Here is a 25,501-nt window from a genome sequence, read left to right on the forward strand (position 1 = left end):
CCCAAAAGCTCTTAAGAAAACAGGGGGTCCATAAATCACTCCCTGCTTCTCAAGGTGATGGACAAACTTCCTGAATCGCAGCAGAGCGAATCCCCAGCTCCCCAGTTTCATACTGCCCCATTCAAATAGATAAAAGTTGCTTGTGTTGGATCAAGCCTGGAATTTGGTCCTCTTCATTTAACCTTCCAATGTACTCAGATTATGATTTTATTTTCCCCAACTACCTTTTTAAGAGCTGTTCTTCCCCAGCCAACTGAGCTCAATGGCAAATCCCTGATAATTGCAAATAGATTTGGGATTTCCTCCATCCAGACCCATCTCAAAACCAGGATGTTCAGTTAAAAAAGGGTAAACTTGAAAATTTAGGGTAGATTTTTTTTTTCTTTCCATTACAAGCTACTCATTTTTCATAACTCATTTTTAGCATTAATAATGATAATAATTAAAAATCCCCTTTGATTAAACACTGCTTGTTTCACCAACTGGAGTTTTTGATAACTGGAAGATAAAGAGAACATAATGTTTAGGACTTGTTTTGCATTTCTCCACATCCGGCATAAATGAGTCAGTCACACAGAATAGAAGCTTGTTAAAAAACAGATGACGGGTGCAACAATTATTTCTGTGGGTTTTTATTTCTTTTAATAGAAAATTCTAATATAAAACAGCAAACGTTTTCAGTTTGCCTTGTTTACAAAAATATTATATATTTTTTTTATATTTCTGACATAACTAAAATGCACTATTCAATAAAAATATTCTTCCATCAGCTAACTTCTCTTTTTTAAAAAATTAATAAAAAAGTTATATAAATAATGGTTGCACCCCCCCACCCCAAAACTGATCGGGTTGGATCAGCTTAGGAGAACCAACACTTTGACACTTTTGGGGGGACAGGGGATGAAAGGGGGTCAGGAACCAGAGATCTCCCCTCCACCCATCTGTCCTTCTCCAGTTACATCTGAGCAAAATCCTGTTTCTCTGGGGATAAGAAAAAGGGGGAAAGTTGCTTTGCACTTTTTTTTTAATATATATATATATATATATATATATATGAAATGACACCATGAAAAAGTTCAGGGACCCAAATCCACCGTTGAAGTAGTTTTACAAAACTGAGCAATTTCACTGAATTGCACTGGAGATCCAATGGTGTGGTGGCAGAATCAGCCTCTCTGGAAAAATCCAGTTTAATCCAGCTGGGACAAAAAGGTTTTGCAGGACACTCCCCAGTGTTTTATACAGGAGCTCCCAGTCTCTTGTTTAGGGTTTTCCAGACTTGTGGATGGAGTAGCACTCGTACTCCGTGAGTAAATTCAACTCCAACACATCTCTCACCATCAGAAAGCCCAGGCCTAGCACTCCAAAGGGTTTTGAGATGGTTTGACAGATTCTCTCCCAGCTACTTTTTAAGCTCCACTGGATTTTTCCAAAAGGAGGCTTTTGCCCCAGTTCCTTCTTCAACGATAAGGCAAACATTGGAAAACGCTGGAACTAAAGACCCCCTAACCAAAACACACCCACAGCGTGGGGCAGGGGGGAGAAGAAAAATAACCCACGTTTGTTTTACCACCCTAGGTCAAAAGGCCAAGAAGATAAGTTCTCCTGATTTCAGAGTGTTAGTATATTTTATACACTGCCTATACATTTAACACATGTGCCTCGCTACTATTTAGTTATTTATAATTTTTTTTTAACCACAGGAGAATAAACCTTGCTATTTACAATATATAACAGGCAAGTACTATATCCACATGAACATAAATACAATTTGTGGTGGTTTTTTCTTATTATTCTTTTTTTTTGGTTTTTTTTCTTTTGTCTTTTTTTTTTTTCTTTTTTGTCTTTTCTTTTTTTTTAAATACTTACAGAAAGCATCCAGGCTTCAGTGCGTGAGTTACAATACACAGAAGAGCTCTTTCACTCAGTAGTTCATTCACTCTTTGCTGCTTTCTTCTAGACAAGCTTGGACAATCTGCTTTATTTCCTACCCATGTCTCTCTCCCCCACACTGCTGAACACACCAAGATTCCCTATCACATCCCATCCTATCCCAGCATTTTTTTGGCCAGGATATCCATACCAACACTCCCCTCTCTTCTGCTTCTAGGGACTCATTCTCCTCTCACACCAGTGCAATGTGGAGTTACTCCAGCGAGGTCAACGGAGACAGAGACACCAGTGAAAAGGAGGAAAATGAGGCCCATGGTTTAAATATAACAATAATAATAATAATAATTAATAATAATAATAATAATAATAATGCACATAAATTGCGGCCCATCCTTTAATTAAGAACAGATTAAAAAAAAAAAAAAAAAGAAAGAATGGAGCCAGAAATAGTAATTCAGACCCCAAAATTCCTGTTTTGAGCAGGTTTGGATCTGGCTTTACTTTGAAGGGGAAGAGCTATTCTAGAACACACAAAAATGTAACAGTGAGTTTGCACATATGTGTGAGAGAGAGAGACAGAGGGAGAAAGAGAATTTAACATAATACCACATTGAAACCATAAGAAGGTCCTTCTGAAGGGCTTTACAATAAATAAATGTTCAATATTTATATATATATATATATTTATGTGTCAAGGTGTGCATATATATCTATATATACACACTGAATAATAGGCTTCTAGGCGATTTATTTTTTAAACCATTAGATAAACTGCTCGGGGGTGACTTTCCCAAAAGCTGCAAGACCTTCCCGGTGCTTTGCTGGTTTGGAAGGTGGGAATTCCACATGTGGATTCCACCTTCGCTCCTCCAGCATTATCCCAACCTCCAGAATGGTACAGCTAATAAGGAAACACCAAAAAAGAGACATTTTGCTTCACTCTGCAGAACCATGGTGCTATTAAACAGTAACTGTCCCTCCCGCTGCCCCCTCCTCAAGATTTGATGCCAACGAGCCAGGTTAAATTGCAGGTATTTGTTACTAAGAAAACCCCAAATCTATCTTTTCTCTTCCCAGTAGATGCATATGAACAGCTTAAATATTAGTGGCTATAATTAGGGGGGGAAAAATTAAATAAAGAATAAGGGAAAAAAGACTTTGAAAAATAACGGTTCATCTTGGCAAATTGCTCTCATTTTGTTTTACTAATTTCTACTAATGCTTGAGAATCTCCTCTTTTGAACACCAGATCAATGGCTTATAGAAACTTGGTGGAAATTGCTACTACTGGACAGTCAAAAATTGCTACCAAAAATCAAACAAAACACCCTCTGCTCCCCATTTTTTTTCCTTAGAAAGCTTCATTAAAGCCTTCACTAGCTGCCTCCAATCCACTTTTATATGAAGAATATTGGCACGCCAAGTCCTGGACTGTAAATCTCCTCTTCCAAGCAAAAACGAAATGCTGGAGGTTGTCATGTGTTTCACAGCGTTGGAGTGATGAACCCCTGCAGTCAAATTTCTGGCTTCTCTCAGGTTGTCTCTGTGTCGATTGGTTTTTCCAAATCCATGAGTTTGTTAGGATTTAGCACGTGTGTTTTTAAAGTACAGTTCTCGATCTAGTGGTTAAAAAAAAAAAATCATCTTAAGGTCATAGGGTTTACATACAGCTTGTGTCATGTACCACTGCCATGGTTTAGAGTAAATGGAATGATGACCTAGGAAAGAAAAGTCAACTCCTCCAGAGGTCTGATCCAGGCCAAAACGGCTGCTCCACAAGGCAAGACAGCCCCGGGTTCCAAGAGGCACTCGGATTCCTCTTGTCCTACTCAAGAGAAACACGTCCAAATTCAGCTGGCATAAGACTCAACAAGTTCCAGTTGGGATTTCTGAAGCAGTTACCACAGGTTGACCTCCATCAGCAAGAGGTGGGAAGAGGAGAGAAAAATAAATCATGCGCGAAGTGAAAATGAAACAAAAGTATCTAGTGGTTTAAAAAAAAAAATTAAATTTAAGACAGCGATAGTGCTAAAGAGCCTGCATTTGAGTGAATTGTTTTAAATAAAGAATAGGATTGGACTGAAGGGGACAGGCACGTCTGGTGTTCTGCTGTCTTCCCAACCTCTTTCTTGGATCTATTTCTGTCTGCAGCGTGGTGGACCCAACGTTTTCCGAGCTGTGCGTGGTGACGATGCACATGGGTACAGAGCTGTCATTAAAGAGCTGATGCTCCCAGTGGGTCTCTTTGTCAGAGCCTGGTTTGCTCCATGTGCAGAAACTCCACTGGAAGAACCTATCATTCCCTACAAATCCCTCTCCAGTTTTAGGCAAAATAAATGTCCGCTTCCGGCACCACCGCACTCAGAGTGGAAAGATCTTTTTTATCAGCTCTCTAAGCAGATGGGTGAGCTCCAGGAATAAAGAAGTACAGGATATTCATGCCAAAGGGAATCTCTTAGCCCAGGAGTTCATGGAGGATGGCTGAAACAATGTTCCAAGGAGAAATGATCCGTCAAACTATGTAGACAACGAAGGTGAAGGTCAACTGGTGTCTAACCCCAGTGTGACAGGCACTTATTTCCACATGGTTGGACCTCATGAAAATTCAGTCTATAGGATAAACAAAACAAAACAAAAAAACAAAACAAAACAAAAAACCCCAAAACAAAACAGCAACACAGCTGGGTCACCTGTACCCTACAAAGTGCTTATGTCTCAACATAGCTTCCAGATGCCAGAAGGTCAATCAAACCCTGTTTGTCTCCATAGGCAGTTCTCCAAGCTGGCCCATCCCCGGGGGCGGCCGTGCAGCAGAAGCCGCAGGTTGCGTCAGTCCTTGCAGGTGTAAACCTCCTCTCTCTGGGTGCACTGCTTGCACTCCACGTAGCAGCACCAACGCACCTGGCACTGGCACGGGCGCGTCACCACCCGGCTCTGCGTGTTGTGGCCCCGGCCGCAGCAGATGCTGTCGCAGTTCTTGTCCTTGTAACACTTCCGTCCCGAGGTCCCGGGGGAATACCGACTCATCAGGCAGAAACTCGGGGAGTCGTCAATGTAGACGAGATCCGTAGTCCTTGGGATTTGATCGCTGTGGCCGGGGATGGATTTTTTAGGGGGGGAAATGTCGCCTTCCCCCGTGGCCTCGTTGGTGGTACTGCCCACCTTGAGCGAGGTCTCGTACTTCTGCTTCAGCTGCTTCCCGATCTCGTGGAAGGGGGAGAGCTGCCTCCAGCACGTTCGGACGGTGCAGGATCCAGACACGCCGTGGCATTTGCAGGTGGTCTCCACGCCGGCTTTGATGACCTGCAGACACACACACGGCCCCAAAGAGAATCAGTCATGGCGGAGGAAATCAAAACATCAAGTAAAACACGACATTTTCTAGAAGACGCTTCAGGGACACCAAGTTGATGACAATACAAAAAAGTATCTGTTGGCAGCAGACAGAAAACACATCCTACAGGAAATACTTCAAAAGGCTCTTAGTTCCCAGAGTATGATGTTCACTTGCAGAAACTTTGCTTAATTGGCTAATTAAAGATACTGGAAAGGTGCACAGAGATTGTCCAGTGCTGCCACTCATTGTGTAGACAGAGATCTGAAACTGTGACACAACTAAGAGATTAATACATATTTTAATACCTATTTGTCTTTGTCAATAATAAGTAGGTAAGATATAAAAGTGGAAGAAGTGGAAAGAGGTGGGGTGACACATACTCCAGAACAGGAGCGTGGACAATAGGAACCTTCTCCATATGACAGGTCCTCAAAGCCAAGTACAAGAAGAAGCAATCTTAGTTTAGCACCATCAATTGGCTGATGATAAACAAAAGATCCCATCCTTTTCAAATCAAGTGCAATAAAGAAATTTCACGGCACAAAACCACATCCATCTACTTAGAAACAGCATTGGAATGTTCCAGCTCCCTTTCTCCAGAGAGAGATTTACACTTGGTGACCTCCATGAGCAACACAAGAGCAGAGATGTTATCTGGACAGCCACAGATACCCCACATTTTGCCCACAGATTATAAACACAAATTTGTATTTCTAATTCTCCTACCCTGTCCCTTCCCCAAAATTAGGTTCTGTTGGCTTTAAATGGGTAAGGTACAACCACCCCTTAAAACAGCAGGTAAGGACAGAGTTTGTTTGACAGAGCTGGGTCCTGACAAGGCACCAAAGTAGTGTTGGAAGTGCCCTTCATTTGGGCATCTACGGTACCTAAAACAGAAGAAAACAACCTCCCCCCGTGCCCATGATGGCATCTGGCTATGCTGTGGCCTCCTGACAGCAGAGGACTGGCTGCAGTCCATTTCCTGACCATCCGGTTCTTAATTATTTGGCTGCACAAATCCTGCTGAGCCCCATGTGCAACCGTGCAATAGGTCATGGACTCGGAATTGGGGCCTGGCCCAATTGTGATATTCCAGAAACATTTTTAGAAAGACAATATGCATAATGCAGCCTTCAGCAGAGCCTGTCCAATGGTCACACTTCATTCCTGTGACAGCCAAAGACCTTTGCAAGTGCAATCCAATAATACACAGTAGCATTCAAAGCGGTGACGGGTTACAGGGGGAGATGTGTTGCTGGTTATAGCGCTCAGCTGGGATGGCTTGGGTAAGGGCTGTCACGCTTTGTGTGCCAAAGTGTCTCGCCAAGTCCACAAGAAATCCCACAATGTCAGACAAGAGCGTGCAGAACACATTTCAACACCGAGGAGGAGGGGGGAAAACCCCAACCCTCACCCGTCCCCTCCCTCGTGTAAAGTCCCGTTTCACTGCTTGTCCAGAAGTGAGAGCTGAGTTCGTGTGAAACAAAGCTCCTCCACCTGATTTCACGCCCACACCATCAGCAAACCGGGCAGAAATTGCTGGGATACTTGGGAAAGGGCTGCACACTGCAGTCATTCATCAGTTCAGGCTTTCCTCAACCTTTCCTCCTCCCCCAGCGCATTTGCATCTGCTCCACCTGGAAAAGGAGACAACCCCCATTGCACAGGAGTTGGGAACACAAGAAACCAACGGGAACTGGCTCAGCTTGTAGTCGTGCTCCTGGGCTTGGAGCTGATTGAACAAGACAGGGTCATGAAACTCAGGAAGGGAACCTGGAGTCGGGGCTGTTCTTGTCAGGAGCCACCTCTCTGGAGCTCTGTGGGAGTGCTGACGTTGCAGGAGCACTACAGCCAAGGCGTCCACGTGGGGCTGGTGGATACAGCCCAACACGTGTTGGAAAACCTGATCCTGATGGATTGGCAGCTGGCTGATGGCACAGGACCTTCGGTCAGGTGTAAGCATGTAGGTTTAGGCACTTGAATCACATCAGCCAGCCAGGGTTGACCTCACCGAGGCAAGCGCTTGAGTTTAAACACCTCAGTCTGAGAAACACCTCAGAACTCTCATCGCAGTCAGGGCAGCCAAAGCAGGGGAGGACCCTGCAGTGAGGCAAACACCTGCTCCACTGAACAGCTCTCCAGGCTCCCACTGACAGCCGAGCACATCTCTATCACCAACAGGAGCCGGGGGACCCAGCCCACACAGAGGCACCTCAGTTCAGGGGATTCTGCGAGCAGCATCCCACCCTCTGGGCCAAACTCAGGTGTTTAAATATTTCCACCTAGCACTAACTGAGGTGCTTTAAAACATTCTCCTTGCACCAGCTGTCCTGGCAGCAGCATAAAGGTCTCTCAAGGGGTACTAATAAGTGTATTTAGGTAATTTAATTCTGTTCTCCTCATCTGGGCTCCAACAAAGTTCCACATGAACCCCAGTCTGGATTTTCCCGACTCGCTTCTAGCTCCTTGTTAAGCAGTGGCTGGGACAGCCCTGGTGCACCAAAGCATAAAAGGTTTCCATTGTCCCTATCCCCATGAATGCACCAGTTCATGAAACCCAGCGTGTGGATTTTCCTACGGCTGCCGTGCGAGCGCGGTGCATCCCAACCGCCCCGTAAAGCTTCTCCTGGAAGGACCGGGACGGGCTCAAGAATGTTACGAGGCAGCAAGAGTGAAAATCCTAGAAAAATTCCCGGCCCAGGCAGCCTCCCCTGCTGCTGTCAGTCACGCTGCAGCTCCTCGAGGCGCTGCGTGATGGGGAACTGCTGCCTCCGGGCCCCAGCCACCCACGAGCCAAAATGAATCTTGGCAAAGCCCTTCTGGTTCCCGTCCCGCTCCCCAGCTTCCACAACGACCTTTCCTCCTCTTGCTGCAAGCTCCTGTCAGAGACACTTAAATCCACCTCATTTCTTCAGGAAGCAGAGCAAGACTGATCCAAGTCAGCAGGTTGCTTGGAGAAAGCTTTGCTGGCTGGATCCTGGGACAAATGTCTGGATCATGCTTTCAAACCTGAAGGGCTTCTATCCTTCGTCCAGGATAAAAAACACTGGTTTTATTTCCAAAAAACTCTTGATTACATGAGGAAGAATAAGGTTTTAGCATATAAAATCATATTTCAGGAGCTGTAGTAGCTCCTGCTTTCTTTTCAAGGCTCATCACAGTTCAGAGCCTGATTTACCTCCATCCTACACAGACCTGACTGAACTCACCACTGAATAATCACTTCATCCACACCAAGGATGTGGCCACCTCCACCTTTGTCACAGATGTGAAGCAGAATGGCTCAGCTTCCATCCAAGGCACAAAATATTTCATGCTCCCCGTGGCCCCAACTCCACAGCTACCACACAGCAGCGGAGTTGTAGCAACTCAGGAGTAACAACAATAAGGAGCATCCTTTTTGTACTGTGTGCTGTAGAGAGCTCCTACCATGAAAACAAAGCCAAACAAAGACAAGTGGTGGGTCAGGAATGGCATCACACATGGGAATTCTGTCCTCCCACTCTCCTCTGAACAACCACCTGGTCTGGCAGTATTAAACAGAACAGTTTGGGAGGAAAATAAGGATTTTTAGCCTGACTTAGGAACGCAAATTCCCACTGACCTTGCCATGAGAACACCCAATACTGACAAATGCAGAATGAGGAAACACAAAGCAAGACAGAACCATTTTTCCTGGGGTTTTCCTGCTCGGAGGAAATCAGATAGCGCTGCTGGACTGCCTTCCCAACTGGCTTGACGTGGGGAAAAGGGATCACAGCAGAGCATTGCTATGCAACATGTAATCCTTCCTCCCAACAATGGTGCGCCGCGAAGCTCAGACTAAGTGCCCCCGTCATGATCAGTCTCAGACATGCTGCAACACACAATTTCTCAGTGTTTTAGCTGAAACGCCGAGGACAGGATTCCCATTCATTCCCAGCTGGGTCACGAGGCTCTGGCAGTGTTTTTTCATTTTTTTTTTCAGACAACTCTTGTCTGGGCAGCAGCAGCCCAGGGCGGACACCCGGCCGTGGGAATTCCTCGCTCATTGCTCCGCTGTCGTCATGGCTGGGCTGTGGCTCCAAGGCTTCAAACCATTCGCTATGGTTTGGGGGAAGAGGAGGCAGTAAAAACCCTCCTCGCAGGCAGCCCATCCAGGGAAAAGCCTTGCCTGGCTTTGGGAAGGGCTTTGGGATGCTTCCCCACAAACCCAATCCCCTCCATCCCCCTCTTCAATTTAAATAGGCTTAGTCATCCTCTCAGCTCAAGTATTAATGTTTGTTTGGACAGCAGCCACAGTCCCCACACACAACCAGTGGCCAGACTTGTCCCTTCACACTGGCCAATGCCACTGGCTGAACTATAAAAGTTTCACAGATTGTTAGAAGTTGTCCTTTCTTTTTTTCTTCTACCTTGTTAAAAAAACTTTTTTCAGCCTGTTCTCAACCTGCTTTTTCAGAACAGTTTTCCCCTCCCACCACCCTTCCCTCTTTAAAAAATAGGAACATTCATATTTTAGTGACATAGGTATTAAAACACAAACATTTAAGCATAGAACAACATAACCCTACTTAAAACTGAGAACTTCAGAAGTATTTTCCCCATGCTCAGTATTCCTAGCATGCTTCCCATGCTAAAAAAGATCCACATAAACAACCAACTGCAATCACTTATGGGACACAGCAAGCAATTTTTTTTCCAGAGTATTGATTTCCAGGCCTAAGAAAGGCTTTGGCTGAGCCATTCTCAGCCTGAAAGTAGAGGAAAATCCAGAGAGCACGCCTGGGCATTCCTACCTGTCATAACCTGCAGCAATTAATACCAGTGGTGGCCCTGAAAACTGATCTGTACATTAAGAGCTCTTCTCAGGCTGTTATTTGCTGGGTTTGATTTGTACCTTGGTAAACATGTGATGCCCCATTTCTCACTGCAAACACATCCCTAAAAACCTGCCAAAAAGGATGCTTTATGCCTGTTGTTTTTTTGCATGCACCAACTCCAAAATAGCAATTATTACACATCATGAGGGCACAGCAAAACCTGGAGTTGGACTGGAACCGTGTTAATGAGCAGGAACTGTGTGAGACTGGATGGTCAGTGCTTGTAAACACTGTCTCTGCAACAGGAGAGTTGTGCCTCCCTCCGCCTGTGTGTGACCTTTAGTGAGTCACTTAATCTTTCTGGGTCTCAATTTCCCCCCTCTGCCCAACGGAGCTCCAGAAATGAAGAGGGTGGCATGCTCTGATAACGTGTTATGTGATAGCTCATGAAGTTCCTCAGACAGATGATAGCTGGGCAAACATCTCCCTGATATGGAGAGTGCATCTCCAGCCCTGCAGAGAGATCCCTGCCAGCACTGCCTTGGGGGGAAAAGCCATTCCTCAGATGGAATTCCAAAATAAGCAAGTCAACAGCAAGGGAAGGTCCAGGCACCTCCCACTATCCTCTCGAGAGCATCCCAGATGGTTTCAGGTGTAGCTGTCTCAGGATAGGTCTGGACTTGAAGCCTACAAGGGTGACAAGGACCATGACAGGGGTCAGGACAAGGCGACCTTTAAGGTCCCTTCCAACCCAAGCCATTCCAGGAGTCTGTGATCCTTCAGAAACCCTTGCTTTGCACAGACCAAAGCATCTTGTGCAAAAAAACAATGAAGCCTCATGAAAGGAACCAATTTCAAATCAGGAAACTGCTTGAAGAGAGATCTTTTCTTCTTCTCCATCTCTACCGCCCCATAATTTTGTATTAAACACTCTCAGCTCTCAAGACAACTGAGGTTATACACGAACTTCAGGCAAAGATTTGTGTTCCTCCTTCTGGAAGGATGAAGGAAAAAGGCAGTGAGAACATGATAATTTTTTTTCTAGGGTAACAGCAGCCCCTTTTAATTGTGCCCCTTGGATCTGTAAGACATGCTTGACCAGACATACCTCTGGAAGAGGTCAGCACTCCTGGGATTAAGAAACTTAGCAACGCTCCAGAGAGGGAGTTGGAAAGTCATGTTTAATGATACTTGGCTGAGAAACTGGGCAAATTTAATTAAAACATCACTTACTCAAGCCCAGTGGAACTAATTGAGTGCTCTAATATTCCTCCTTTTCATTAATGGGTTACAAAAGAGGGCTGCACTTGTGTGTACAAGGGGGAAAAGGGGGGAGGATGGAGAGAAGATGAGAGCTTTAGCAAGGCTGCCTGGGCTTCATTTAATATAACTCAGAAACTTCATTGCTGGCAACAGAGCTCTAATACAGTTGACTTCTCCCCCATCCCCTCCACACACACATCTCCCCCCAAAACACCCTCTCCACCCAAGACCCCTCGGAAAGAATGGCTGAATGAGGGAGAGTAGATCTGGCATAGGAAGGGAAATTGCTTTTTTAATAAGTGGTCTATTCAGAGCTCCTGCTTTTCAATAAAGAGAAGGCTGGAGAAGTCCTGGTCTAATTACCTCATCCTCACACTAGACAAGCTCACCCTTTCATTAACCACTGAGGTCATATCATATAACTTGGTGAGCCACCACGGGCACAACATGTTCAGTGATTATTTCACTGGTGGCAGCAAAATTACAGGCAGCCCATCAAGGTTGTAAAAAGCAGAAGTAAAAATCATAATTAAATGAGAACGTCTACCAAGAGACACTAAAACTAGGCGGGATAGGATCATGTCACCCTCGCAGAAATACACAGATTGTTTGCTGGTGTGACACCATGGAGAAACTGGTGTGGTGACCAGGAGGGGAGAGGGTTGCTTGCCAAATTAGTCAGTCCAGCACAGGTCCTTTTTTTGCTGGGTCTCAAGGGACTATTTGTATGTTTTGCCATGGTCGGGAGTAATTAGATGGGGAAAATGACACGTAAAGAATTAGTGAGGGACCACCAAGCTTGTGCTGTGTCATTCGTAGAGACTTCTCCACTCCCTCAGTGAACACACACATCCACCACATGCTGCAAGAACTCCAGCTCCAAAATGGCACAAACCAAGGCTGTCTGCACCCCTATACTGCCTTTGATCCACCCCAAATCAAATCCAGATGAGTTATTGTTCCAATAACCACGCTAGGTTAGTCCAAAGTGGTTTCACACTGCTGCAGTCAATGGGTGAGCAAACCCTACTTGATAGTGGCAAAGTCTTTATGGCAGGAGTTGGTTGGTGAGGAGCTTCTTTGAAGACACAGAAAACGTGCTGAGAGTCATCTTTAACTCACTACCTTCCTCAAGGAAAATATCCACAAACTCAGCAAGGAATGCAGTAGTGCTCTCAGCCTCCATCCTCCCAACCCTGCACTTGCAGTGGGAACAGGAGGATGAACGGAGATCAAACCTGATATTAACCCACCCCTGAGAGCAAGCAGTGCCAAAGACAATCCATCCACCACATCAAGAGGGTCAAACTGGTTTCAATATTCTGGAACCTGAAGCAAGTATTGCAAGTTTTGACTTTGTTGTCACAAAGCCAGCATGGGTCCTCACTCTGACCATCATCTTAGTGACACCAAGTTGTGCCAGGGGTTTAGGGCCACATATCCCGACCATACAGATGTGTGTTCTCCTGATCTTCTACCACCACCCTCCTGAAAGCTTCCTCCTCAACATTCCCTCCTTCTCTGCCTGGCTCCATGGTGGTGCTGTGAGCCTGGTGGGGTGCTTGGCTTGGCTTTCAACCACGGCACAGTGAATTATTATATCCAGCAGCACAAACAGAGAAATCATTTCAACTGCCGCTGCAAACAGGCAAAGGAAAGCTGTCACACAGCAATCCCAACTCGACAGACATGTTGTGGGTGGACGAAAATAGGAACACTGGATCACTGACCTGCAGCAGAGGTCTGTGACTTGGACTGCCAGGAGGGCTCTCGGTGTCTGGACAACCGTCACAACTGTTACTCAGCTGTTTAGCTGCAGATATCACACTGTGAAACCACTGCCAGTGGCCAGAGTCCCACTGTGCCAAGGCAGAGGGTTGCTGGAGAGTCCTGCATCTTCCCCTGGGAGCTAACTCGCAAGGATCAGGACACAGAAGGGAAGGTTCAACCTCTCCCGCTCATCCTTGGAGTTTGTTTAGCTCAAATTCATGCAGTGTAGAGCACAGATGATAATTAAGGACACAAATCCTAAATCCAAGAGTGGCCTCAGCCATATGGACATCCTGACTTCAGCTCCTGGGACTGGGAATACTGGGAGTTTGGCCAAACCCATCTGGGTGGTTTTTAGCCCTGCCACTGTTGGTGGATATTCCTGGAGCTGTAAGGACTTGCCAGTGGCAGCCAAAGTCACATCCTTGGAGGTTTTGATGAGACTGTATTGTGTGACTCTGGAATGAAAGGACAGCCAGAACATCTCACAGAAATGTCCTGGAGCTACAAGGACTTGCCAGTGGCAGCCCAAGTCACAGCCTTGGAGGTTTTGATGAGACTGTACTGTGTGACTCTGGAATGAGAGGACAGCCAGGACATCTCACAGAAACATCCAACATGGAATCACAGCCTCCGTGGGCCACCTTCTCCACTGCCATCCCATCTGCTACACACTCAACTCCAAAAGATGGCACAGAGCAACCAACACAAGGGTTGAGACAAGTTCCATCATCCTGCAAAGCCTGTTTCACACGTCAAAGAGCTGCCACGGGAGTTCAGAGACACTGAGCCCTTTAATCCAGAGCAGGAAAGCTGTCAGCCAAAACCAGACACCAGCTAAATCCAGGATATTTCTAATCCTGATCTCAGCACTGTCTAGGAGCATCTGGTAGTGGGGAGAGGGGGAGACACTCTGCTGGCCAGCCCTGGCTGGTGGCATTCCCCGATGCCCCAATTCCGTCGCGAGGAATGACATTTTATACATAGACACAGCAACAACTGAGCTGGGGTGGCCATTCCTAGAATGCACAACTGGCTGGGCTGCATTTGCCTGGGAAACTGGAGACCCAGGTCCCCCATCCCAGCCCCAAGCCTGCATCCAATCACACAGACAATAACAAGGCTCGAGGGCTATTTCTGGCCTTGCAGTATGTCCCCCTTGGAGGTTGGTGCAATGAAACACTGATCCTAAGCACCTGTGCTGGCCAATCTGAGGGATTTTCGTGTTGGAGCAACTCTAGGCTAGGTGCAGCCAAGCATATTATGGGAGAAGGTGGAAAGCCTCTTCCTTTTCCCCTTGCTGGGATGACCCAGCACTTGCAGACACTTTGTCCTTTACATCTGTCATGGAAAATGCTGAGCTGGAAGGGACCCACAGGGATCATCGAGTCCAAATCCTGGCCCTGCACGGGACAAACCCAAAAATCACACCATGTGCCCTAGAGCATTGTCCAAATGCTTCCTGAATTCTGGCAGTCCTGCAGGGAGGCCCCTAGGCAGCCTCAGAGGAGGTGCAAAGAGCAGGAAGAGAGGATAAAGATGGGAAAAGAAAAAAGGGACTCTACAACCAAGCACCATCTCCTGCTCTAGGTGACACAGAAGGTTTCTGTGCTCTAGGTGACACAGATTTCTGCCAGAAGACAAAACTAAAGGGACTGTTAGGTCTGAGGTCAGCCAGAAGTTAGTCTCTCCACCCTGGTTCCCTGCCAGCTGTTTCTGCAGCCAGTTTTAAAGAAACCTGGCCAAGGAGATGCTACACTGTCCATGCTCTACTGAACTGCTGCAAGAGAAGCGTCCCTCAATTATGTTGTGGCAGCATAAAACACTTCCTCTGTGTCCTCCTAAGCCTGAGGAACCTGTATTTATATCCCTTTGTGGTGTGAAACCTTCTCCTCCCTCTGGGAAACCAGCATCTTTGTCTCCACCTCATATTTCCTAAACCTGGCCAGTCCCATTTCTTTCCCTCTGGTCTCTCTCTAATGGTTTTGCACAGTGAAAACCAGGGCACAATCCCACAGCTCAGACTCCTCCCCTCCGGAAGGAGCACCGCTCCATCCATTTCACATCCAACACTCCTATTCCACACCCAAAACCAGCATTATTTCCCCCAAAACAACGTGAACCCCCCACCACCCTGCGGCGCCTTCGACGCACCTTCATGCCCACCAGGTTGTTGTGGAAGTCCACCCTGGCTCGCAGGTCCTTGTTGGGCTTCCTCCCCAGGAACTCCTTGACGAACTTGTTGCTGTACTTGAGGTTGTCCCCACAGCCTCCCCACTGCCAGGCCTCCCTGTTCTCCAGGTCGGGCGCCTCGTCGCAGGTGCAGCGCTCCATGCGCCCCGCGCTGCACGCCTTGGCCATGGCGTGGGTCAGCCCCGCCGAGGAGATGGCGTACAGGAAGGCTGTCTCCTTAAAACCTGCAGGGACAGGAGGGAGAGGCTCTAATTGAAGCTTAAACAAAGGGAAAAAAAACCACAGGAAATGGAGATAAAACCTACAGGGAGAAGAGCGTGAGTTGCGTCACGGAGTAATAGAGTGGTAGGGTTGGAAGGGATCACAGAGGGAATCTGGTGGCACCTCCCTGCTCCAGCAAGGCCATCCCAGAGCACGGGGCTCAGGATTACATCCAGACCACTCTGGAATATCCCCAGTGAGGGAGACTCCACACCAGTGCTCAGTCACTGCCCAGGAAAGAAGTTCTTCCTCAAGTTCAGGTAGAATTTCCTGGGCACCAGCTCCTGCCTGTTCCTCCTGTGGCACTGCTGGGCACCTCTGGGAAAAGCCTGGGCTGTGCTCCTGACACCCTCAAAGCACGGCAAGCTCTGTTTGCATCACTGATGGTGAAGAGGGCACGGGGGAGGGCAAGGAATGATGGACAGAGGTGGCACAAGCCAGGATTCAGGAATGCAAATGGAATCTGGCCAGCTCGGTGGCTGTCACTCTGTGTCACTCACAGTCTCTGCCTGAAAATGGAAAGAGTTGAGCAAGAGTTGCCCCATCCCTGGAAGCATCCAAGGCCAGGCTGGGCAGGGCTTGGAGCACCTGGTCTGCTGGAATGTGTCCCTCCCCATGGCAGGAGGTGGAAAGGGATGAGCTTTAAGGTCCCCTCAAAGCCAAAGCATTGTTTGACTCCATGAAGAGTTGGACAGGACATGGAGGTACCACTGCTGCTACCAAGGGGACACCAAACTGCAGGAACCCAGCACAGACTCCCAATCCACCTCATTCTTCCCTCTCCTCCTGAATCAAATCACTGGGTCCCACTCCAGACTGGCAGAATTGTTGACAGATGACACCTGAGGGCTGGGAAGCAGGAGATGTGTCACCCAACACAGCACCTCACTCAAAAAAAAACCAATTTACACCTCAAACCTCCCATGCACAGCCTTTCTTTACACCCCCACACTCACCTGCAGGGATGTGACAGCACCCACGCCCCCGACAGGCAAATGACACCCAGAGGGACCCACGGTTTCCATCCAAATTATAAAAGCCAGAAATAAAAAGCAAACATGGCAGTATTTATAGCTGCCCATTCTCCAGCTATGGAAGCTGTAAACGACTGCATATTTGAGATGCAATTCCAGAACAGCTTTGGATGGGACTCAAGAAATCCCCCACTCAAAAATAACACAAGTGGATGGTGACAGTAGTGGATATATCTGTGAGCTGGTGTGTCAACCAAGGACATGCAGAGACACTGCCAGGTCATTTTTGGAACTGTTCCTTGGGAGGTTCATGACAGTCCAAGCAAACTCATGTGGTCGTTCCCAGAGTCTGCCTTCCCAAAACACTCCCAGAAGCAGGAAGACTGATGAAAATCCACCCCAGGAGACTGAGGTTTGGTCCTTCCAAGGGTTCTGAAGTTCTGCTTCCTCCCATACTGTGGCAGGAATTACCCAATCATTCTACTGCTCACCTGGAAAAGGAGAACAGGAACCTTTTCCTCACCAGAAACAGCACTAAAATAAAAAGGTTCACTTCTACACTCACTGAGGACTCCACAAAGATTGGTGAGAGTTAAAATAACAAATTTTATTTTCTCCCCAAAGCCAGACCATGTCCTCTGACAGCCCAGAAACACCTTCAGCACTGCAAATACTCCATTGGAAGCGGTGAGAGAACTCTTAATTCACACAACAAAAACTCATGGGTACCCAGATGGCTCCTCTGGGTAGAAAATACCTTCTAAGCATCTCTCATCCTTTGTAAACTGTGTTTTTTTACTAAAATCCTGGGTTTGTTTCTAGGTTACACCCCAGGTCAGACTACCCACAGGCCTGTCCGAGGGATGCCACTACCAAAGACAGATGTTCCCAAACCTCTGTGCTCCTGGGTTGGAGAATTCCTGCCACAGCTACACAGAATGAAGAGGCACCAGTGTAAAACAAGAATCCTCAGTGGGACGGGGCGTGCAAACCCTGCCCTGGAGGTCTGAGCCTGCAATCATGGCATGGTTTGCGCTGGAAGGGACACTGAGATCCATCCTGTCCTGGGCAGGGACGCTCCAAGCCCTACCCAAGCTGGCCTTGCACACTTAGCTCCCAGCCATCAGCCTTAATTGATTAATTAGGCAGCCCAGCTCTGCACCCAGCGCTGAATTCGGAGCGGTTGTGGAATCCCAGCAGAAAGTCAGCGCCGTGCGACCACAACGCATTCCAGAGCTGACAGAAAGCCAGGAGGAACAGCTCATCTGCCAGCTTCTCCCTTTCCACCAGCTTTGTCTCGACTCCTCCCGTTCTCCACCACTGAGAGCTTCCCAAATTCCCCGTGCCCATCAGCACGGGGATCATCTCACAGCTCCCAACGAGCTCCATGTGACATTTGGCTCTGGCCAGATTTTAAAGCCATCTCCACCACGCACTATTTGATTGCACCAAGATATTTTGTAACAAGATAATGAGCTTTAAATCAATGCAGGCATTCTAAGCCCCAGTGCATTGACAGTCTGCCGGGCCTGGCTATCCAGTTTCAGCCATTTCCAAAATTGTGCACGAGTATCCAAAGAGGATAACGAGTCCCTTAAACAATCCCCTGTTATTTTAAGAAACGGGGCTGCATCAGCCCAAGCTGCAAACCAGCAGCCGGGGCTGGTCTGGTGACCAAAGTGTAAAAAAGATTCTCCCGCACCGAGGGAGAAACTTTTAAGTGAAAAAAGTGGGTTTTTTTTTTCCCCTTTTTCCTTTCTCCCTGCAAAGAACTGGAGGAGGAGAAACAAGCTCTCAGCGATGAATTTGGAAAGCTCTGTCCTAGTGGGTGACACATGCCAGCCTTCGCCCTGGGGTACCACTTGCTGCAAGGCTCAACCAGGAACCAGCAGCTCCTGGAGGAGGAGGAGGAGGAGGAGGAGGAAGATTTACAGAGCGCTGTGTTACTGCTCAGGAACACCCCCTGAAGGATTTACAGCCCCGGGGCAGGGCAGAGATGCTGCAGGGATATAAAGCACGGCAGAATGAGACAGCAGCAGAGCCCCGCAGCCCTCAGAGCTCTCATTTATCACCCAGCTCCCTGACAAGGGCTGCCATGGGGGGGTCTCTGTGGGGTTTTAACTCCAGGCTGCCCCGCAGTGCCCCTCGGCCGGGCTGCCCAGGGGACAGGCAGGTCTGAAGGAACGAGCTGTGGCCTCCAGGTGTCAGCATGAGAAAGTGCTTGGCTTCCCCAAGGCACCACTAATCCAGGGACTCCTCTGGCATGCGGGGATATTTTTAAATGTCTTGCAGCTCTGGCCGGACCTCTTGGGTTTCATAAGGACTTTCCTTGTTTCCACCAGTCAGTGACAGTGCATTAGTTAAGCCCCGGTGCTTCTGAATTACTCCTCCTCACTAATTAGCCCTGCAAACCCCTGCTCTTATCTTTAAAGGCTTCACACCCTGGCTTTTCCAGGTCCAGGCCCACTGCTGAGTGTGGGACTTTCTGGGAGTCACTGAAGCCCTGGAGACCCTGCAATGCTGTCTGTAAAATGGTGCTGCAGCCTGGAAATGAGAACGGGATTTTACTGGGAGGGTGGAAGAAACTGGACTATATATGGAGGCACAAAGAAAAGAATTAAAAATATCACCTTCTCCTCCAACACTCCTAACTTCTGGCCATCTCCACCTGAGCTGCTGGGAAGAGGTGTGGGAATTACCCACTGCCCACATCCATGGCAGTAACAGCACACAGCCATTTGCAGATTTTGCCCTATACTATGACAGGGTTCCCCTCTAACAGGACAGCACAGAACAGTCTGGTCTTCCTTATTTCCTTATGTCGTGGCATTTTCTCAACTTCTTTCCTGAGAGACTGGCATAATAAACAGGGTAAATAAATAGGAGAAATAAACAGGAGAAATAATAAAGAGGGGACAGCTTTGGGAGCTTCCCAACCCTCTCCTCCAGCAGCAGCTCAACTTCCAGCAGAAATGGGCAGAAAATGTAGCTCCTGGCTGCAGAGACCTGCACAAACACCTCCAGCCTCCAAGGAGAGCAGCCAGGGCCAGCAGTGGGAAGCAGGCAGGGCAAGCCCATAAATTACCCCCATTAGCACATTCTTTGCCTGCCCTGCACTTCCAGGGATGAGCTCCAGCCTAGCACAGAGCTCTTGTGGAAGCACCACCAGCACAGGATGGCCCAGACTGGCCATCAGGGCAGGAGGAGATGAGCGCAGGGACCCCTGAGACCCCTCAGACTCACCTCCCTTGAGGAGAGCCCTGAGACTCCCCCAGACTCACGGGTCTTGACCCCCAGACTCACCTCTCTTGAGGAGGGCTCTGACACCCCCAGACACACCTCCCTTGAGGAGATACCCAGACCTCCCAGACTTACCTCTCTTGACAAGCCCCCCAGACTCATTTCTCTTGAGGAGACCCCTGAGACCCCCTAGACCCACCTCCCTTGAGGAGCCCCCAGAATCATTTCTCTTGAGGAGACCCCTGTGACCCCCCCAAACCTCTCTTGAGGAGCCCCCTGAGATGCCCCCAGACTCACCTCTCTTAAGAAGCCCCCCAGACCCCCCCAGAATTCACCTCTCTTGAGGAACCCCTGTGACTCCCCCAGACTCCCCTTTTACTCAGGAGACACCAGACTCCTTTCTCTTGAGGAGCCCCCTGTGACCCCCCAAACTAACCTCTCTTGAGGAGCCCCCCAGACTGATTTCTCTTGAGGAAACCCCTGAGACCCCCCAGACTCACCTCCCTTGAGGTGCCCCCCAGACTCATCTCCCTTCAGGAGACCCCTGTGACCCCCCAGGCTCACCTCCCTTGAGGAGCCCCCAGACTCACCTCCCTTGAGGAGCCCCCAGACCCCAGACTCACCTCCCTTGAGGAGCCCCCCAGACTCACCTCCCTTGAGGAGCCCCCAGACTCACCTCTCTTGAGGAGGCTGGCGCGGTAGCGGCCCTCGAGGGTGCAGTTCCAGCGCTCGAAGCGGAATTGGTACTGGCACTCCAGGGCGCTCATGCTGATGGCCTCCATCAGGGTCTCGGCCACGCCGGGGTCGCGCCGGCACATCCGCCGCTGCTTCTTCTCCAGCTTCAGGCGGTCACACACCTTGTAGTGGGCCTTGACGGCCGCCTCCTCCATTTCCGAGGTCAGAGGGAGGATGGTCAGGGGTTCGTTCCCCGTCAGCCTGCCGAGAAACACAGGAGCACCACGGTGAGGGCAGCAAAACAAAAAAATTACTGCAAGAATTCCCAGAATGGTCAGGTTGGAAGAGACCTTCAGGATCATCGAGTCCAACCCAGCCCCAACAGCTCAACTCAGCCCTGGCACCCAGTGCCACATCCAGGCTTTGTTAAACACACCCAGGGATGGGGACTGCACCACCTCCCCGGGCAGCCATTCCAGAGCTTTATCACTCTTTCTGGAAAAAACCTTTTCCTGATATCCAGCCTGTATTTCCCTGCTGGGTGCTCTCGTTGTGTCAGTGGTGGCTGGAGAAAGAGCCCAGCCCCAGCTGAGCACAGGCACCTTTCAGGAGCTGTGCAGACTGATGAGGACAGCCCTGAGTCTCCTTTTCTCCAGGCTGAGCACCCCCAGCTCATAAATTCTCCCCCGAGAGGGTGGTGAGGCCTTGGCACAGGCTGCTTAGAGAGGCTGTGGTTGCACCATCCCTGGCAGTGTCCAAGGCCAGGCTGGACACTGAGCAAACTCATCTAGTGAGAGGCATCCCCACCCAGGGCAGGGGCTTGGATCTAGATGGTCTTTAAGGTCCTTCCAACCCAAACCATTCTGGGATTCTATGAAATACAACCTGTGACAGAAATGGGGTCACTGGTGGGATCAGGATCTCCTGGCTGAGCATCTTGATTTTACAGTCAGGCTCCTCACAGTGTGTGTGCAAGGTGGCAGCAGGAAAAGGTAAGAGGAAATATTTGGATTTATGCCCCCTACCAGCTCTCACAGAGCTTGTTTGGGCATAAACCCTTGGCCACCTCCACCACAGGACTGTGTTTAAAACTGAAAGTGGAAAGAAATAATTTCAGGTGCCTCACTGCAAGAACCTGGGGAAAAATACACGAGCACCACTGTCACTGTCCTGGGCATAAACAAAAAAATCATTATAGCACACCAAGCAGAACCAGAACCCAGCTGGGGAAGGGACAGAGAATGATTTGTCCCAACAAAGCCCAAGAGACACCCTGAGAAGGCACAGAAAGCCACCCTGCCCTCAGCAGAAGAGATCCTGACAAAAAACCCAGCGAGCCACAGCCCGAGGCTGGAGAGCAGGATACACTTTCCAGGAGATGCTGCCAACAGCTTTTACAAGACAGAACAAGCTCAAAACCTAAAAAAAAACCCCATAACCCAAAGAAATTTGTGTCCCTTTGCCTCGTCCCCTCCCTCCCCTGCCTCTCCCAGCAGGTCCTTGACTCCACAGTGGGCAACAAAAGATGCCAGCGGACTGTTCCAGGTGTCAAGTGACGAGCTGCTGGAAAAGGACCAGGCTGGCATGGTCCCCAGGAGCAGAGAGGCTGCAGGAACATCTGCTGGGCTCAGCAGAGCTTTGCTGGCCAGGCTGCTGTGCCCCTGTAGTGTCCTGGCTGTGCCCAGCTCCGGCCAGGTGCCAGGCCCCACAGTCAATGGGAATCGCTGTCCGGGCTCGCACAGCACCTGCAGCCACATTCCCCAGCCAGAAAGGAAGAATGGCTGAGATCCAGAGCTGGGAACACGCTGGAATGGTGCAGTCCTGCACTGGGGAAACTTGGGGGTTTGGACATCTCCAGTGCTGCAGGAGCACTGGGAAAAATGGGGTGATGGGAATGGGAGCTCCCTCACCCCCTTTGCTGAGATGCTGGAAACCCTTTAAAGCCCCTCCTGCCCTGCAGGAGCAGTGATTTGCTGGTTTTAATGAGTGTTTGTCTCTAATTAATGGGATGCACCCTGCCAGCAGCACAGGCACTCAGAGTGCTTTAACTCCCAGACCTTGGTGCACAATGGGCATAAAATCCTGACCTGAGTCCCGGCCAGGGACATCCAGTACAGATCCAGTCATTACTGAGGCACTGATGAGGTGATTTAATATCAGATATCTCAGGGAGGGGGCAAAAAAATGGCTGAGGTGGGACTTTTAGAACAAAGATGGGCAGGAAAATGTTCTCCTCCAGTTACATTCAAAGGTATTGATATCTCCAGAAAAACCCTGCGGTGATAAGAGGGATTTGTGGGAAACATGGAAAAATATCTTCCCTCAAGTTTTCCCCAAAAATAATAATTTTAAAAAATCTGAAAGGCCAAACAACAAGGTCTGTTTGAAGCATATTTTAACCCTTTCATTTCTGGTCTGTCCCAGCTGCTTCCCAAGGAGAGGGGGACATCACCCAGCCCTGGTGCCTCCCAAAACTCCCAAAACTTAGCCAAAGCTCCCAGGAGGCTCATTCAGGAGAGAGCTCAGTCTGAGCAAAGATCTGTAACAAAATACCCAGGACATTCATTCCTGGCTTTCCTGGTACTCTAAAGATTCATTCCTGCAAAGTTTCATGGCTGGCACAAGAGTCCCTCAGCTGGCAAAGGAGAGGGAGGGAGGCATCCAAGAATTTCCTAAGCTCCCTCTCCCCATTTTTTCTTTCCAGCTGAGCAGGGATTGTTGACCTAAATGGTCTCGAAAAAGCTCCAAGGATCCTGTAGCAGATGGCTCTTGGAGTGAGGAGGAAGATGGGAATTGATTCTGCAGCCAAGATTTCTGCAGAGCAATTGGTGATTTCCACCCTCTTCTCACCTTCCCCCTAAGGTGCTTGGCTTTGGGATACTCCAAATTCCATTTTCCCACAGATCAGCCTTCCAAAGCTGGCTGATAGCAATGGTCTGTATCTCCAACAAAAGTCACCTAAACACACAAAAAATAAAGGGACCAGCAGATGGTAGGAAATGGGATTCATGGTGCTTCACAGTGCCACAACTCTCCCACAGCTGGCGGAAGAACAACCCATGTAACACCACCGTGAAAAGAGATCTGCCCATCACTGCCTGAATTATTGCTCAGAAGCACCCCTGGCACAAGCCAAGGAGTAAATTGAGGGGGAAAAGGGGTTTTCCCTCGCCAGCACACAGAAACTCTGCCAGGTGAAGAGCAGAAGCCACACACACAGACCCACACACGCATTTTCCCTGCGGGGGCCCTCGGCTCCGCGCGCACATTCCAGAGGCCCTGGGAGCGGGGCTGAGGTGGCACTTTCCAGAGCGTGGCATCAATAACAAAGCACAGGCAGAGCCAGGGAGAGCTGCCCCACCTGACACGCTGCTGCATGGAACCCTTCTAATCCCATAAAGCCCTTTTATGCAACCTCGGCTGAGCGAGGTCCTGTAAGGCAACGGTGTCAGTCGGACGCTTTCTCAGCTCCTCACAAAGGCCAAGCTGTTCTTTCCAAGGAAATGTTTCAGGGGCTGTGTGTGTGTATGTGTGTGTTTTTGTTTTTTACACTCTCAAGCCACGGCTGTTACGATTGAACTGCCAGCCAGAACCCTGTGCTTGTGTTATTTTGCTCCAAGAAGGGGCCGAGTGGGAGAAGGAGTGGACACCTCTAAGTGGAAAAAGGGTGAAACTGGATCATCCTTAAAGTTCCTTCTAAGCCAAGCTGTTTTAAGGTAGATTCCAAAGGATTGTGTGTGTGTCCACCAGGAACCTAGAGAGAGAGCAAACAGCTCATTGCACACAACCCAGGAAGCTTTACCTCTCTGGAAGTTCACTCTGAGAGCAACATCAACCTCCAGAGTCAAGAGACTGTTCATAGAATTCAGAATTTTTAATTTCTGCTTCAGAATTTTGCACTGTGTAGGCCCCTTCCAACTCAGGATATTCTGTGGGTTTTGACCTAATCTTGCCCAATTTCTGCTCCTAGTGCAACATCCAAACCTCAGGAGGACCTGGCTGCCCTGTGCCACACCTACCACGCTGAGAGGAACCTTTGCAGCATCATTTTTGCTATTCCCGTTCCAGTCCCATCAGTCTGAAGCCAGGAAATCAGAAGGTTTATCATTAATTGACGTAAAAAGCAAGACCCATCTGGTTTGCACACACTCTCTTGGTGTCACTCAGCTTCCTTGGTCATGAACTTCATCTCAAACATTGCTAATTACATTTTTTTCCTGGAGTTCAATCACCCAAGGATTTGGGAGAGATCCCAAGCAGAGCCCTGGCCACTACAGAGGCCAAGTTTTATCTGTGACATCATGGAATTATTGTCCTTCCAAGAGGCAATTCAAGACAGACCCTGCTTCCCACTCATCTCAGGGGTCAAGAGTTTTTACGGCCTCATCAGCTCACACTTCCATCAGTGCCCCTGGATTTTCCCTTGTTGAAGTGGGGACTTTCCTGGTGGGGATTTGAGCAGGATGAGGCAGATTTAAGGCACCTACACAGACCTGTGAGGGCACCCTCCGTTTTGAGGTGCTCCAGAGTTTCCTTTGCAAGTGCCACTGGAGCTGGGATCCAAAGTGAGCTGTCTCCTCTACTGCTCCCATCTGGAATGACAGGGCTGCTGAAATACTGCATTCCTGTCCCACTTCCTCCTGGATTAGGAAATTTCTCTTTGGTCCATCTGTACAATGACTGAATTAATTCTAGATCCACTTTCCACATTAATTTTTTCCTGTGGAGTTGCCACACTTCCAGCCCTTTTTCTTCTCTTTCCACCACTTTTCCTTTAATAATTAAAAAAGCTTCTGGAAAATTGACAACTTGACCACGAGTCTTCACTGCAACACCTAAATTAATGACTGCACAGGTCAAGGAGTCTGAGTTATGCTGGACACCAGGCCTATATTATTTTATTTTGCACCCAATAACCTCCAGTTGCTCTCTCTCTCCCCTATCATCACATTCCCACTCTGTGAATCTTTCCTAAATTGATTTATCACATTCCTCCTCCCACAAAGGCTATTGAATATTTGGAGTATAAAAACCCAAAAGTCCAAGAAAAAAACTCTGATTTTCAGGGCGAATGATGAGGATTTGATATTTGG

The 25,501-nt window shown here is 48.5% G+C and overlaps 1 protein-coding gene across 1 annotated transcript in view; it reads right to left on the reverse strand.

Moving 5' to 3' along the window:
• Window positions 1-1,035: 1,035 nt before the first annotated feature.
• Window positions 1,036-25,501, reverse strand: part of WNT9A (Wnt family member 9A) — a 57,288-nt gene continuing 32,822 nt past the window's right edge. Inside the window, exons 2-4 of the mRNA XM_064414920.1 lie at window positions 20,410-20,669; window positions 15,220-15,482; window positions 1,036-5,196 (exon numbers count right to left, since the gene is read on the reverse strand). Of these exons, the coding sequence (XP_064270990.1) occupies window positions 4,723-5,196; window positions 15,220-15,482; window positions 20,410-20,669 (997 nt within the window). The 3' untranslated portion in view covers window positions 1,036-4,722. The remainder of the gene's footprint in view (window positions 5,197-15,219; window positions 15,483-20,409; window positions 20,670-25,501) is intronic.

The sequence above is a fragment of the Passer domesticus genome, chromosome 1 (assembly GCF_036417665.1).
Source record: "Passer domesticus isolate bPasDom1 chromosome 1, bPasDom1.hap1, whole genome shotgun sequence".
Taxonomy (NCBI): Eukaryota; Metazoa; Chordata; class Aves; order Passeriformes; family Passeridae; genus Passer; species Passer domesticus.